The sequence below is a fragment of the Acanthochromis polyacanthus genome, chromosome 22 (assembly GCF_021347895.1).
Source record: "Acanthochromis polyacanthus isolate Apoly-LR-REF ecotype Palm Island chromosome 22, KAUST_Apoly_ChrSc, whole genome shotgun sequence".
In the NCBI taxonomy this organism is placed as follows: domain Eukaryota; kingdom Metazoa; phylum Chordata; class Actinopteri; family Pomacentridae; genus Acanthochromis; species Acanthochromis polyacanthus.
Window position 1 is genome coordinate 7,064,768 of NC_067134.1, and position 16,384 is coordinate 7,081,151.

A 16,384-nucleotide genomic window follows, 5' to 3' on the forward strand; every position below is an offset into this window, starting at 1 on the left:
TGTGTGTGTGACTGTGTGACTGTGTGTGTGTGTGACTGTGTGACTGTGTGTGTGTGACTGTGTGTGTGTGTGTGTGACTGTGTGTGTGACTGTGTGTGTGTGTGTGTGACTGTGTGACTGTGTGTGTGTGACTGTGTGTGTGTGACTATGTGTGTGTGTGTGTGTGTGACTGTGTGTGTGTTACTGTGTGACTGTGTGTGTGTGACTGTGTGACTGTGTGTGTGTGACTGTGTGACTGTGTGTGTGTGTGACTGTGTGACTATGTGTGTGTTACTGTGTGACTGTGTGTGTGTGACTGTGTGTGTGTGTGTGTGTGACTGTGTGTGTGTGTGTGTTACTGTGTGACTGTGTGTGTGTGACTGTGTGTGTGTGTGTGTTACTGTGTGACTGTGTGTGTGTGACTGTGTGTGTGTGTGTGTTACTGTGTGACTGTGTGTGTGTGTGTGTTACTGTGTGACTGTGTGTGTGTTACTGTGTGACTGTGTGTGTGTGACTGTGTGTGTGTGTGTGACTGTGTGTGTGTTACTGTGTGACTGTGTGTGTGTTCTAGTGTGACTGTGTGTGTGTGACTGTGTGACTGTGTGTGTGTGACTGTGTGACTGTGTGTGTGTGACTGTGTGTGTGTGTGTGTGACTGTGTGTGTGTGACTGTGTGTGTGTGTGTGACTGTGTGTGTGTGTGTGTGACTGTGTGTGTGTTACTGTGTGACTGTGTGTGTGTGACTGTGTGACTGTGTGTGTGTGACTGTGTGTGTGTGTGTGACTGTGTGTGTGTTACTGTGTGACTGTGTGTGTGTGACTGTGTGTGTGTGACTGTGTGTGTGTTACTGTGTGACTGTGTGTGTGTTACTGTGTGACTGTCTGTGTGTGACTGTGTGACTGTGTGTGTGTGACTGTGTGACTGTGTGTGTGTGACTGTGTGACTGTGTGTGTGTGACTGTGTGTGTGTGTGACTGTGTGTGTGTTACTGTGTGACTGTGTGTGTGTGACTGTGTGACTGTGTGTGTGTGACTGTGTGACTGTGTGTGTGTTACTGTGTGACTGTCTGTGTGTGACTGTGTGACTGTGTGTGTGTGACTGTGTGACTGTGTGTGTGTGACTGTGTGACTGTGTGTGTGTGACTGTGTGTGTGTGTGACTGTGTGTGTGTTACTGTGTGACTGTGTGTGTGTGACTGTGTGACTGTGTGTGTGTGACTGTGTGACTGTGTGTGTGTGACTGTGTGACTGTGTGTGTGTGACTGTGTGTGTGTGTGACTGTGTGTGTGTTACTGTGTGACTGTGTGTGTGTGACTGTGTGACTGTGTGTGTGTGACTGTGTGACTGTGTGTGTGTGACTGTGTGTGTGTGTGACTGTGTGTGTGTTACTGTGTGACTGTGTGTGTGTTACTGTGTGACTGTGTGTGTTACTGTGTGACTGCGTGTGTGTGACTGTGTGACTGTGTGTGTGTGACTGTGTGACTGTGTGTGTGTGACTGTGTGTGTGTTCTAGTGTGACTGTGTGTGTGTGACTGTGTGACTGTGTGTGTGTGACTGTGTGTGTGTTCTAGTGTGACTGTGTGTGTGTTCTAGTGTGACTGTGTGTGTGTTCCTCTGTGTGTGTTTTGTGTTATTGTGTGTTTAGTTGGTAGAACAATGGGACGTTTCAAAATAAAACCTCTCTGGTTTATTTTTAGTCATTTCTGTTGATTTCAGGCTGAAAAATTAATTTTATTAAAACAACTTTTGTCTTTAATTCATTTATTGTTGTTATTTTTATTTTATGATTTATTTTATATATATTTTCTTCAGTTTTATTGACTTTCTTTAGCAATTGTGTTATTTTTATTTTTAATCTCTTGATTCCTTTTTAAGTTTTTTCCATTTTATTGTTATTGTTTTTTTACAAAGTTATTTTATTTTATATGTAATTTTGTTCCGATTTATTTTATCTTGTTTTGTTTCAATTTAATTTATTTATCAAGACTTTTATTTTGCTTTGTTAAAATGATTTTATTTTATTTATATGAAACAAACATTTTTATTTTTAAGTATATATATATATTAATAGAATTTTGATTTTATTCCTCCATGTCCTCTGTTCAGCGGTTGTATTTCATTTATCTCCACATCTCTGACTATATAATTAAATTTTGATGAATATAACTTTTTAACAAATATTTTAATTTCCATGTTATTTGGCATTTTAAATTTATAATATTTTAAGCATGGATTTATTTTTTAACTTTAACTAGTCTGTATTGAAATATAATTTCCTTGCTTTCGTTTATTAATATCTGTATGGTTTGATACAGATTGTTTTAATCTACTTTTAATTTAATTTATTTTATTTAGTTTTCTCTTAAATATTTTATTCTGAATTTATTGAGGTCATTATGATGTCAAACAGGACAGAGACAGACAGGACAAAGTAAGAAAGAATGGAGACAGACAGGACAGAGACAGCAGGGGTCTGTTGTGGAGCTGTTAGCTGTGCTTGTTTTAGTTGTATTGTGTGTTTGTTTTGTGTTTGTGTTTTACTTCCTGTTTCTGCAGTTTCTGTCCTCTTTGGTTTAGAGATACAGTTTTATGAAAAAGTATCTGAACCTTTTGGAATTTCTCACATTTCTGCATAAAATCACCATCAAATGTGATCTGATCTTTGTCAAAAATCACACTGATGAAAAAAACAGTGTCTGCTTTAACTAAAACCACCCAAACATTTATAGGTTTTTCATATTTTAATGAGGATAGCATGCAAACAATGACAGAAGGGGGAGGAATAGGTACACACGTGGACAAAATTGTTGGTACCCCTCAGTTAAAGAAGGAAAAACCCACAATTCTCACTGAAATCACTTGAAACTCACAAAAGTAACAATAAATAAAAATTTATTGAAAATTAAATAATCAAAATCAGCCATCACTTTTGAATTGTTGATTAACATAATTATTTAAACAAACAAACTAATGAAATAGGGCTGGACAAAAATGATGGTACCCATAACTTAATATTTTGTTGCACAACCTTTTGAGGCAATCACTGCAATTAAACGATTTCTGTATTTGTCAATGAGCGTTCTGCAGCTGTCAACAGGTATTTTGGCCCACTCCTCATGAGCAAACAGCTCCAGTTGTCTCAGGTTTGATGGGTGTCTTCTCCAAATGGCATGTTTCAGCTCCTTCCACATATGTTCAATGGGATTCAGATCTGGGCTCATAGAAGGCCACTTTAGAATAGTCCAACGCTTTTCTCTCAGCCATTCTTGGGTGTTTTTGGCTGTGTGTTTTGGATCATTGTCCTGTTGGAAGACCCATGACCTGCGACTGAGACCAAGCTTTCTGACACTAGGCAGCACATTTCTCTCCAGAATGCCTTGATAGTCTTCAGATTTCATCGTACCTTGCACACTTTCAAGACACCCTGTGCCAGATGCAGCAAAGCAGCCCCAAAACATTACTGAGCCTCCTCCATGTTTCACCGTAGGGACAGTGTTCTTTTCTTCGTATGCTTGGTTTTTGAGTCTATGAACATAGAGTTGATGTGCCTTACCAAAAAGCTCCAGTTTGGTCTCATCTGTCCAAAGGACATTCTCCCAGAAGCTTTGTGGCTTGTCAACATGCATTTTTGCAAATTCCAGTCTGGCTTTTTTATGAGTTTTTTTCAGCAGTGGTGTCCTCCTTGGTCGTCTCCCATGAAGTCCACTTTGGCTCAAACAACGACGAATGGTGCCATCTGACACTGATGTACCTTGGCCTTGGAGTTCACCTTTAATTTCTTTGGAGGTTGCTCTGGGCTCTTTGGATACAATTCCAACGATCCGTCTCTTCAATTTGTCATCAATTTTCCTCTTGCGGCCACGTCCAGGGAGGTTGGCTACTGTCCCGTGGGTCTTGAACTTCTGAATAATATGAGCCACTGTTGTCACAGGAACTTCAAGCTGTTTAGAGATGGTCTTATAGCCTTTACCTTTAAGATGTTTGTCTATAATTTTTTTTCGGATGTCCTGGGACAATTCTCTCCTTCGCTTTCTGTTGTCCATGTTCAGTGTGGTACACACCTTTTCACCAAACAGCAGGGTGACTACTTGTCTCCCTTTAAATAGGCAGACTGACTGATTATGAGTTTGGAAACACCTGTGATGTCAATTAAATGACACACCTGAGTTAATCATGTCACTCTGGTCAAATAGTTTTCAATCTTTTATAGAGGTACCATCATTTTTGTCCAGGCCTGTTTCATTAGTTTCTTTTTTTAAATAATTATGTTAATCAACAATTCAAAAGTGATGGCTGTTTTTGATTATTTAATTTTCAATAAATTTTTATTTATTGTTACTTTTGTGAGTTTCAAGTGATTTCAGTGAGAATTGTGGGTTTTTCCTTCTTTAACTGAGGGGTACCAACAATTTTGTCCACGTGTGTAACTGAACCCTCTGCCTAAGGAGACTTAAAGAGCTATTGAAACCAATTTCTACCAAACAATTTAAGTCAGGTGTGTGCCCAATCACTGATGAGTGGCTTAAAGCTGCCCTGCCCACTATAAAACACACACCTGGTAAGAATTGTCTTGATGAGAAGCATTGTCTGATGTGCACCATGGCTCGCTCAAAAGAGCTGTCTGAAGACCTGTGATCAAGAATTGTTGATTTGTATAAAGCTGGGAAAGGATACAAAACCATCTCTAAAAGTCTGGATGTTCATCAATCGACAGTCAGAGAAGTTGCCTACAAATGGAGAGAGTTTGGCACTGTTGCTTCTCTCCCAAGGAGTGGCTGTCCACCAAAGATGACGCCAAGAGTTCAGCGCAGAATACTCAGAGAGGTAAAAAAGAACCCTAGAGTGTCTGCTAAAGACTTACAGAAATCACTGGCACAGTCCAATATCTCTGTGCACACATCGACTATATGTAAAACAGTGGCCAAGAATGGTGTTCATGGGAGGACTCCACGGAGGAAGCCATTGCTGTCTAAAAAAAACATTGTTGCTCGTTTAATGTTTGCAAAAAGGCACTTGGGCACTCCACAGAAGTTTTGGCAAAATATGTTGTGGACTGATGAAACCAAAGTTGAATTGTTTGGGAGGGACACGCAACGTCATGTGTGGAGGAAAAATGGAACAGCTCACCAACATCAACACCTCATCCCCACCGTGAAGCATGGTGGAGGGGGCATCATGGTTTGGGGCTGGTTTGCTGCCTCAGGGCCTGGACAACCTGCAATCATTAATGGAAAAATCAATTCAAAAGTTTATCAGGATGTTTTGCAGGAAAACCTGAGGCCATCTGTCAGACAGTTGAAGCTAAAAAGAGGATGAATGCTGCAACAAGACAATGATCCAAAACACAGAAGTAAATCAACTTCAGAATGGTTTCAGAAGAACAAAATACACGTTCTGGAGTGGCCAAGTCAAAGTCCAGACTTGAACCCCATTGAGATGCTGTGGCATGACCTCAAGACAGCGATTCATGCCAGACATCCCAGGAATCTGACTGAACTACAGCAGTTTTGTAAAGAAGAATGGGCCAAGATTAGTCCTGATCGATGTGCCAGACTGATCTGCAGCTACAGGAAGCGTCTGGTTGAAGTTATTGCTGCCAAAGGGGGGGGCCACAAAATATTAAATGTGATGGTTCAGTTACTTATTCCTCCCCCTTCTGTCATTGTTTGCATGCTATCCTCATTAAAATATGAAAACCTATAAATGTTTGGGTGGTTTTAGTTAAAGCAGACACTGTTTTTTCATCTGTGTGATTTTGACAAAGAGCAGATCACATTTGATGGTGATTTTATGCAGAAATGTGAGAAGTTCCAAAAGGTTCAGATACTTTTTCATACCACTGTAATTCAAAACTGTGTCTGATAATTATGTACAATAAATAAAAATTTGTTATAAAATAAACACAGAAAATATAAAATCAATAGTTTGGTTTATTAAATACTTATTAGTATTTAAAAAATAATAAAATCAAACGTTTAATGAGAAATAATTTTATCAAGCTTTTTGATAGTTTTTAGACAGTGAATGTTGATTAATGATGAAAATAATAAAAACTTTTAAATTAAAAATGATTAGAAACTAGTGCAGTAGTTCGTAGAATAATGATAAAAATGATAAAATAAAATCATGAAAATAATCAACTAATGTTAGAAAAAATGTCAGTAAATATCATCACAATAATAATAAAATGAATAAAATTTTAAACTCCTCCAGTTGTTTTGTTTAATAAATAATGACAAATAATATTTTAAATCTTGAGTTAAATTAATAATGATAATAATAATGAATTACTCATCTTTCTATTTTCAGACTCCAGCATTTTCGACGGTTCTTCTCTTCCTCCGACTGGTCAAAGTACGAACTCCTGTCTCTAAATTTAATGAAATTTAACGAACCAATCAGAAGCCTGCAGCTCACCTGTCTCACCTGTCTCTCCTCTCAGCTGGCTCCTCTCCCTCAGCATTCCAGGTGGGCGGAACTTCAGGTTCCGTCAGTTCTCCGGGTCCCAAAAGAAGCGGCTCTGGAACCGGAAACACTCTGAAGGTAGAAATAAATTCATTGAAACGTTTATTTATTTATTCATCATTTCATTCGTTCATTTAAATGAACTAAAATCAGTAAAATTAATTCCACAAAATGGATTTTAGTTCCTGGAAATTACAGAATTTTCATGAGAAAGTGTTTTTTACTGGAATTTTCGGGAATTTTTCACTTTTTCTTTGTTTTTATATATTTTATACAATATTTTTGGCGTGCCACAGTTACTTTTCTGTATTGTTCCGTATTGACAGAATATCTCCCTTTATTTACATTTCGTTTGCATTTTATATGTTTTTTACAGTCAAAGAAAAAGTGTTTTCCTAAATTATTTTGCAGATTTTTTTCCCATTAATTTTATACATTTTACTGTAGACCATTGGTATTTCATCAGTATTGTTTTTCAACTGATTTTTTCCATGATAATAGTAATAATAATAATAATAATTCTTCTTCTTATTATTATTATTACTTTATTTTTATTTGGAATCATATTGTTTGTTTTAAATATCTGTAAATTTACAGATTTTTTTCATAACAATAATAATTACAATAATAATGAATTAATAAATTTGCTAATTTATTCATTTTCCATTGATTTATTTGTTTTTTACCCAGTGGTAATTTTTTTTTTGTTTGTTGTTTATTTTTTCATTATTTTTTGTCTAAAACATTTTTCTTTATTTCATTTATTTATATTTAGTGTTTTTGCATCTTTTTTTCTGTATTTTTAAGTGATAAAATACATTCCTGCATTTATTAGTTAAATGTTTTTCTGTTATTTTCCAGTATTTCTTTGTTTGGCACCAAATCTGCCAGACTATTCCCTCTTTCTTTATTTTTAAACAATCATCACCTAATTGTATTTTTAATTATCATACAGATTTTTTCTAGTAATTTTTAAATACATCAAAGCACTGCTTTTTATTTTCTATTTAATATTTTCTGAATTTATTCATTTTTTTATTTATTTTCTAAAAAATGTATTATTAATTTTAATTTAAAATCATGTTAAAAACCTTAAAAAATTTTATTTTTTAATTTCAAACAACTTAAAAATTATATTTGCAAATTCCTCCGAATTTCACAGAAATGTCCTTTCTAATTTAATTATATTTAGTTTAATTAATTAATTCCAATTTAATATTATTATTAAATCTTAGAAAAACTAAAGTTGTTTTTGTAATTTTACTGTATTTTGTGTTAAATTCCAGTAAATTAAGTCCAGAAAATATGTTTTAATGAGACATTAAATCCTGTGTGTTTACTGTGTTTTTATACTGCAGTATTAGCACCAGTACTATCAGTATTGTAGTATTTTCCTACTAACCTTCGTGTTTTCCCTCGTAGCGCTGGCTAACCAGTCCAGTCCGACGGCTTAGTCAAGGAAAAGCTGATGGACAGAAGAAACCTCCAATCAGGACCAGGAGGCGGGACAACCGGCCGGAGCTGGCCACACCCCTCACTGGCAACGCTCAGGCGGTAAACAAACAAACAAACAAACAAACAAAGACGAAAGCTTCCGGAGCATCTAGTCACTTCCTTTGTTTTGTTCTGCAGAAGGCGAGGAAGGAGGAGGCGGGGCATAGCGGCGGAGAGGAGGAGCCAGAGGAGGAAGGCTCCACCCCCTTACCACCACCGATGCAGATCATCAAAGACCCCAACAATCCCGAGGTAACGAATAATAAGAGTTTATCATCCCGAGGTAATGGAAATATATCTGAAGCTAATCAAAAGGAAAGCAAGAGGCTCTTCTATATTTTTTCTCTGACAGAATATTTTCTTTTTGTATTCATATTTTTAACTGTGGAGAATTTCTGCACTTGACTTGAGACTTTTTGGAATTTACCTCGATCTTAATTTTGAAAATCAGATCCAGACTTCCTAGTCCTCACTCTGGATCTGTTGGTCTTGACTATGTCTTGACTTGAGACTTGTTGGTCAAAGCTTAGTACTCACTTGCCTTGATGTGGGACATATTGGCCCTTATACTGGATGTGACTCAGGACTTGTTGGCCCATATACTGAATGTGACTCAGGACTAGTTGGCCCTTATACTGGACGTGACTCAGGACTTGTTGGCCCATATACTGGATGTGACTCAGGACTAGTTGGCCCATATACTGGATGTGACTCAGGACTAGTTGGCCCTTATACTGGATGTGACTCAGGACTTGTTGGCCCTTATACTGGATGTGACTCAGGACTTATTGGCCCTTATACTGGATGTGACTCAAGACTTGTTGGCCCTTATACTGGATGTGACTCAGGACTTATTGGCCCTTATACTGGATGTGACTCAGGACTTGTTGGTCTTGACTTGGGACTTAAATTGGGAGTTGGTCAGTCCTGAATTGGAGATTAGCTCATGACTTGGTCTTGACTTCTTGGTTTTGACTCAGGGCTTGTTTTGAGACTTGCCTTTCACCTTGACTTAGGTCTTAACTGAGAAACTAATGGAACATGGTAGTCCTGACCTCGAACTTAAACTGAGACCTGACCAGGAAAAGTTCATTTTAGTTGGTACCTCTTGGTCGTGACTCATGACTTGAAATAGGACTTGACTCAGGACTTATCTTGGGAATTGATTCAGGACTTGTTGGTTTTTACTCACAATTTGACTTAAGATGTGATTTGGGACTTGTTTGTGTTGACTCTGGACTTGATTGAAGACTTCAGTGGAGACTTGTTGTGTTGACTCTGGACTTGAGTCAGAACTTCACTTGGACTCGGGACCAATTGGTATGACCCAGGTTTTGACTCAGGACTTAATTCAGTACTTATTGGCTTTGATTCAAGTTTAAATTCAGGTCTTGACCCAGAACCCAACTTAGGAATTGTCAGTTTTGACTCAGGATTTGATCCAGGACTCGATCCAGGAGTTGTTGGTTTTGACTCCGGACTTGATGTGGTCTTGATTCAGGACTTGATCCAGGACTCGATTCAGGAGTTGTGGGTTTTGACTCGGGACTTGACTCAAACCTTGACCCAGGACTTTTCTCAGGACTTTTCCCAGGACTTTACTAGGGTCTTGATGTGGGACTTGGTTCAGGTCTTGACTTGTTGGTTCTATCATTTTGCACAGATTTTATTTGAGATTTTTTAGCGCTTCTGCTTTTAAACTTTCTTTTTTCCCTTTAATCTCTGCAGGCTCTGGATTCGGATCAGGGATCGAACGAGTCGGACACCGAACAGAGGAACAAGGCCCTCAGAGGACGAATGTAAGAAAAACTGAAACTAAATGTCTAAAGTTTGAGCATTCAGTGGATCCGTCTGAACTCTGAGGTTTGGTATTTGTGCAGGTTCGTCGTTAACGAGATGGTCCAATCAGAGAAGGACTATGTGAAGGACTTGGGAGTCATCGTGGAGGTCAGGAACTTTAATTATTCAACTTTTTATTCAAACTATTCTGTTTAGAATCAGCTCAGTGTTGGTTGTTTACTTCAGTCCAAGTTAGCCAAATAAAAAATATCAAACTATCTGAATATCGAGTTTAATGAAACTAAATCTGGACTCTTCTAGGACAGAGTCACCAGAGCAGAACCCGGCTTTGATTCAGGACTTAATTCAAGACTTGTTGGTTTTGACAGAGCTCTTGACCCAGGACTTGATCTGAAGTTTGACTTGGGGCTTCACTCATGACGGATTGGTTTAACCAAGGCTTTTACTCCAGACATTACTCAGCACTTGTTAATTTTGACTTGGGGCTTGAAATTGGACTTAGCTTACTGCAGGGTTTACTGTCAGATCAAGCTGAGGTTTGCCTCATAACTTGTCCTGACTTAGGACTTGTTTTCTTTGACTCAGGATTGACTCAGGTCTTGACTTGAGGCTTTTCTCAGAAGTCGACTTGAGTATTGATTCAGGACTCAACATGGGTCTTGACTTAGGACCTGTTAGCTTTGACTCAGGACTTAATCCTTGACTTGCTGGTTTGACTTGGGATTGACTTACAGTGGGTACGGAAAGTATTCAGACCCCTTGAAATTTTTCACTCTCTGTGTCATTGCAGCCATTTGCCAAAATCAAAAAAGTTCATTTTATTTCTCATTAATGTACACTCAGCACCCCATCTTGACAGGAAAAACAGAAATGTAGAAATTTTTGCAAATTTATTAAAAAAGAAAAACTGAAATATGACATGGTCAGAAGTATTCAGAGCCTTTGCAGCAACATTCATATTTAACTCACATGCTGTCCATTTCTTCTGGTCCTCCTCCAGATGGTTCTGCTTCTTTATTGGAGTCCAGCTGTGTTTAATTAAACTGATTGGACTTAATTAGGAAAGGCACACACCCGTCTATATAAGACCTTACAGCTCACAGTGCATGTCAGAGCAAATGAGAATCATGAGGTGGAAGGAACTGCCCAAGGAGCTCAGAGACAGAATTGTGGCAAGGCACAGATCTGGACAAGGTTACAAAAGAATTTCTGCAGCACTCAAGGTTCCTCAGAGCACAGTGGCCTCCATAATCCTCAAATGGAAGAAGTTTGGGACGACCACAACTCTTCCTAGACCTGGCCGTCCAGCCAAACTGAGCAATGGTGGGAGAAGAGCCTTGGTGAGAGAGGTAAAGAAGAACCCAAAGATGACTGTGGCTGAGCTCCAGAGATGCAGTCAGGAGATAGGAGAAAGTTCCACAAACTCAACTATCACTGCAGCCCTCCACCAGTCGGGGCTTTATGGCAGAGTGGCCCGACGGAAGCCTCTCCTCAGTGCAAGACACATGAAAGCCCGCATAGAGTTTGAAAAAACACATGAAGGACTCCCAGACTATGAGAAATAAGATTCTCTGGTCTGGTGAGACCAAGATTGAACTTTTTGGTGTTAATTCTAAGCGGTATGTGTGGAGAAAAGCAGGCACTGCTCATCACCTGCCCAATACAATCCCTACAGTGAAACATGGTGGTGGAGCATCATGCTGTGGGGGTGTTTTTCAGCTGCAGGGACAGGACGACTGGTTGCAATTGAAGGAAGGATGAATGCGGCCAAGTACAGAAATATCCTGGAGGAAAACCTCTTCCAGAGTGCTCAGGACCTCAGACTAGGCCAAAGGTTCATCTTTCAACAGGACAATGACTCTAGGCACACAGCTAAAATAACAAAGGAGTGGCTTCACAACAACTCTGTGACCGTTCTTGACTGGCCCAGCCAGAGCCCTGACCTAAACCCAATTGAGCATCTCTGGTGAGACCTCAAAATGTCTGTCCACCAACGTTCAACCATCCAAACTGACAGAAGTGGAGAGAATCTGCGAGGAAGGATGGCAGAGGATCCCCAAATCCAGGTGTGAAAAACTTGTTCCCAAGAAGACTCATGGCTGTACTCGCTGAAAAGGGTGCTTCTACTCAATACTGAGCAAAGGGTCTCAATACTTCTGACCATGTGATATTTCAGTTTTTCTTTTTTAATAAATTTGCAAAAATTTCTACATTTCTGTTTTTTTCTGTCAAGATGGGGTGCTGAGTCCTATTCATGAGAAATAAAATGAACTTTTTTGATTTTGGCAAATGGCTGCAATGACACAGAGAGTGAAAAATTTCAAGGGGTCTGAATACTTTCCGTACCTACTGTAGGTCTTAACCAAGGACCTCACTGGAGACTTGACGAAAGATTTGTTGATTTTGACTTAGGTTTTAAATCGGGACTTGACTCGGGATTTGACTCAAGTCTAGTTGGTTTTGACAAGGATTTCAACTCAGGTCTTGACCGAGGACTTCACTCTCGTCTTGACCATGGACTGATTTGGGTTGTGACTTGGGTTTTTCTCGTGTCTTGACACTTTACTGGAGACTCACCTCAGGACTTGACTTCAGACTTGTTGATTTTAACTTGGGCCATGATTTTGAAATTTGATTTAGACTGTTTTTTTCTGACTTAGAACTTTGCTATGGGCTTGACTTGGGACTTGACTCAGGTCTTTGCCCAGGATTTATCTCAAGTCTTGACTCAGAATTTGACCCAGAACTTGTTGATTTTCAGTTCATTTCAACTTTATTTATATAGCACCAATTACAGGTCAAATTGTCTCAAGACGCTTTACAGAATCCATATGAACCCCCAGATCAGTCCTAAGGAGACAGTTTTGACTTGGTTAGGACTTGACTTTGGACGTGACTCAAGTCTTGTCCCAGAACTTGTCTTAGGAGTTGCTGGTTTTGACCCAGGACTTGACTTGAGGTAAATGAAACTAAACTCGTCTCTGTGTCCGTCAGGGCTTCATGTCGCGGCTGGAGGTCAGAGGAATCCCAGAGGACATGAGAGGAAAAGACAAGATCGTGTTCGGCAACATCCAGCAGATCTACGACTGGCACCGCGAGTCCGTGTTACAAACAGACACTCAAAGCAACACAACAAACACACAAAACAACAGACATGCAAAACAACACAACAGACACGCAAAACACAGCAGACACACAAAACAACACAGCAGACACAAAGAAAGACAACAGACATGCAAAACAATACAACAGACACACAAAACACCACAATACACATGCAAAACAACACAATAGACATGCAAAACAACACAACAGATACACAAAACAACACGGCAGACACACAAAACAACAAAACAGACACAAAGCAATACAACAGACATGCAAAACAATACAACAGACATGCAAAACAACACAACAGACATACAAAACAACACAACAGACACACAAAGCAACACGAGCACACAAAACAATACAATAGACACACAAAACACCACAACTGATGCAACAAACCAACACAAACACTCTCTTGTTCTCACTGTGGTCTGTTTTTCTGTTCCAGCTTCTTCCTGGTGGAACTCGATCGTTGTGTCCAGAACCATGATCTCCTCGCTGACCTCTTCATCAGACACGTGAGTTCTACAAACAGGGGTTCTGCAGCCACAATGACTTGTTCGGGACAAGTCTACAGAGTAGGACATGACTTGACTTCAGGGTCATTGGTCTTGACTCAGCACTTGACTTGAGACTTTTTGATATTGCATGAATTTTAATTTTGAAAATCAGCTCAAGACTTAGTAATCTTAAGTCTGCATCTGTTGGATTTGACTCATGACTTGACTTGAGACTTGTTAGTCATAGCTCAGGACTTACTTGTCTTGATTTGGCACTAGTTGATCCTTATACTGGATGTGACTCAGGACTTGATGGTCCCTATCCCGACTTAACTCAGGACTTGTTGGTCTTGACTTGGGACTTGAGTTGGAACTTGGTTGGTCCTGACTTTAAGATTTTCTCATGACTTGGTCTTGATTTCTTGGTTTTGATTCAGGACTTGTTTTGAGACTTTAATGTATCTTGACTTCTGTCTTAACTGAGAAATTAATTTGGGACTTGGTAGTCCTGACATTGAACTTAAACTGAGAACTGACACAGGAAAAGTTCATTTTTGTTGGTACCTCTTGGTCTCATGACTTGAAATAGAACTTGACTCAGGACTTGCTTTGGTACTTTAATCAGGATTTCTTTTGGATCTTGACTCATGACTTTTTGGTTTTGACTCAGTGCTTGACTTAGGATGTGATTTGGTAATTGTCTTAACTCTGGACTTAGGGGTATGACCCAGGTTTTAACTCCGGACTTGTCTTAGGTCTTGACCCAGGACTTGATTAAGGTCTTGACCCGGGACATTACAAGGGTCTTAAATTGGGATTTGACTCAAGTCTTGATGTTGGATTTAGAATTGAGTCAGAATTTGGCTCAGCACTTGACTTGGGTCTTCACTGGGGACGTGACTCGGGTCTTGACAACTCAGGAGTTGTTAGTTTTGACTCAGGACTTGACTCGGCCTTGATCCATTACATGATTTGTGTCTTGACCTGAATCCTGTTGTGAGATTTGACTTTAGATTCGACTCAGGACTTAGCTCAGGTCTTGATCCAGGACTCGATTCAGGAGTTGTTGGTTTTGACTCGCAACATGACTCAGATCTTGACCCAGGACTTTTCTCAGGACTTGACCTGGGACATTACTTGGGTCTTGAATCAGGACTTGACTCAGGTTTTTGTCCCAGGACCTGTCTTTGTATTTGACTCAGGATTTAACTCAGGACTTGATTTGGGTCTTGATGTGGTACTTGACTTCATATTTGACTCAGGATTTGGCTTGGGACTTGACTCTGTTTTGATCTAGTCTTGACTCAGGCCTTGACAATAGGAGTTTTCGAGGGTCTTGACCATGGACTTGCCTCAGGACTGGGCACAGGATTTGTTGCAGAGCTTGACTTTTTACTTTATTCGGGCCTTGACTTGGGTCTTGATGTGGGACTTGACTTAAGAAAAGACTCAAGATTTGGGTCAAGACTTGTCTCAGGACTTGGCACAGGACTTGACTTGGGATTTGGCCTAGGACTGGACCGGGTCTTGACTCGGTGTTGCTGTCATTGCAGGAGCGGCGCCTGCACATGTACGTGGTTTACTGTCAGAACAAGCCGAGGTCGGAGTTCATCGTCATTGAGTACGAGAACTTCTTTGAGGTAACGTTGCTTCTATCTGGTTCTCATCTTTTGAACTCTTACAGGTCCAAGTCTGCTGATGTTCTAGAGTTTAATAAAAATGTATTTTAACTGTTTCATTTTTATCTTTACCCTGGTTAAATTAACGGAGTTTGGTTGTGTCCGTCCGTCTGTCTGCAGGAGATCCAGCATGAGATCAGCTGCCGGATGTCCATCAGTGATTATCTGATCAAACCCATCCAGAGAATCACCAAGTACCAGCTGCTGCTAAAGGTCCGTCCAAAGTCTTCAAACGAGTCTGTCTTTATTTCATGTTATGTTGTTTCCAAGTGGTTCTGTCAGATTTCAGTTAACATTTTAACTTGGGAAACTATATTTCTGTCTTTGAATGTGATGATATTTATTTCAGTTACGTTTTTATGGACTTCCTGCTCTTGACTCAGGACTTTATTCAGGACTTCCCTGTGGATTTGTTTGACTTGTTTTGGGCTTGTTGATCTTAAATCAGGACTTCACTTGAAACTAGTTGGACTTGCCCCAGGACTTGTCGGTTTTGACTTGGGACTTCTTTCTCTTATTTAAATTCAGAATGTAACCTGTGATTTGACTTGGATTAGGGTTGGAACTTGTTGGTCTTGACTCTGGACCTGCTGGTGTTGACTCCGGACCTAGAGGTATGAGGGTCTTGGGACTTAACTCACGGCTTCTTGTTCATTACTCTGAACTTGACTTGGAAGTCGTTGGTCTTGACTCAAGACTTGTTGGTGTTGGATCAGGACTTTATTCAGAACTTGTTTGGCTAGTCTTGGGACATGTTGCGTCCTCATTCAGGTCTTGCTGGCCTTGACTTGGTACTTCATTTAAAACCTGAGTCAGGACTGGTTGAGCTTGACACCAGACTTGATTCGTTCTTCTTCACTTGGTACTCTATTTGCGAGTGGAGTCTGACTGGTTGGTGTTGAAATAGAACTAGTTTGTCTTAACTCAGGACTTGAATCTGGACTTGAACAGGGACTAACCACCTTCCAGGAATGTGTCCTCTATGTGTTTGTTGGAATATTTTCAGACGTTCAGGTTAAATGTGACTTTGATTAAAACACCTGATCGAGCTGTTTTCCTGATTTACCTGCATTGTCCATCAGGATTTCCTCAAGTATACGTCCAAAGCAGGACTGGACTGCGAGGAGATCGAGGTGAGTCCAGGTTTAGAGTTCCTCTCTGATAATCTGAGTCTACCTGAACTATTGACCATACCTGTTAGTGAGGAAACATCAATGATTGACGAGGAGGACCTTTAATGTTTAACACCTGTGGCTCCATGTGCAGAAAGCTGTGGAGCTGATGTCAATGGTTCCCAAACGCTGCAACGACATGATTGAACCTGGGACGCCTGCAGGGATACGAGGTACACCTGTCCCCA

At 39.8% G+C, this 16,384-nt stretch overlaps 3 protein-coding genes across 3 annotated transcripts in view; 1 reads left to right on the plus strand and 2 right to left on the minus strand.

The window, feature by feature from the left end:
- Nucleotides 1-16,384, minus strand: part of LOC127530215 (diphthamide biosynthesis protein 3-like) — a 139,576-nt gene that overhangs the window by 82,503 nt on the left and 40,689 nt on the right. The window lies entirely within an intron of this gene.
- Nucleotides 1-16,384, minus strand: part of LOC110946926 (cyclin-dependent kinase 15-like) — a 151,638-nt gene that overhangs the window by 62,162 nt on the left and 73,092 nt on the right.
- LOC110947538 (kalirin-like) overlaps nt 1-16,384 on the plus strand; it is a 69,903-nt gene that overhangs the window by 50,032 nt on the left and 3,487 nt on the right. Inside the window, 13 exon segments of the mRNA XM_051942193.1 lie at nt 6,285-6,329; nt 6,418-6,518; nt 7,863-7,994; nt 8,076-8,186; nt 9,663-9,733; nt 9,815-9,881; nt 12,729-12,832; nt 13,294-13,363; nt 14,899-14,985; nt 15,145-15,237; nt 16,107-16,157; nt 16,291-16,338; nt 16,340-16,369. Of these exon segments, the coding sequence (XP_051798153.1) occupies nt 6,285-6,329; nt 6,418-6,518; nt 7,863-7,994; nt 8,076-8,186; nt 9,663-9,733; nt 9,815-9,881; nt 12,729-12,832; nt 13,294-13,363; nt 14,899-14,985; nt 15,145-15,237; nt 16,107-16,157; nt 16,291-16,338; nt 16,340-16,369 (1,010 nt within the window).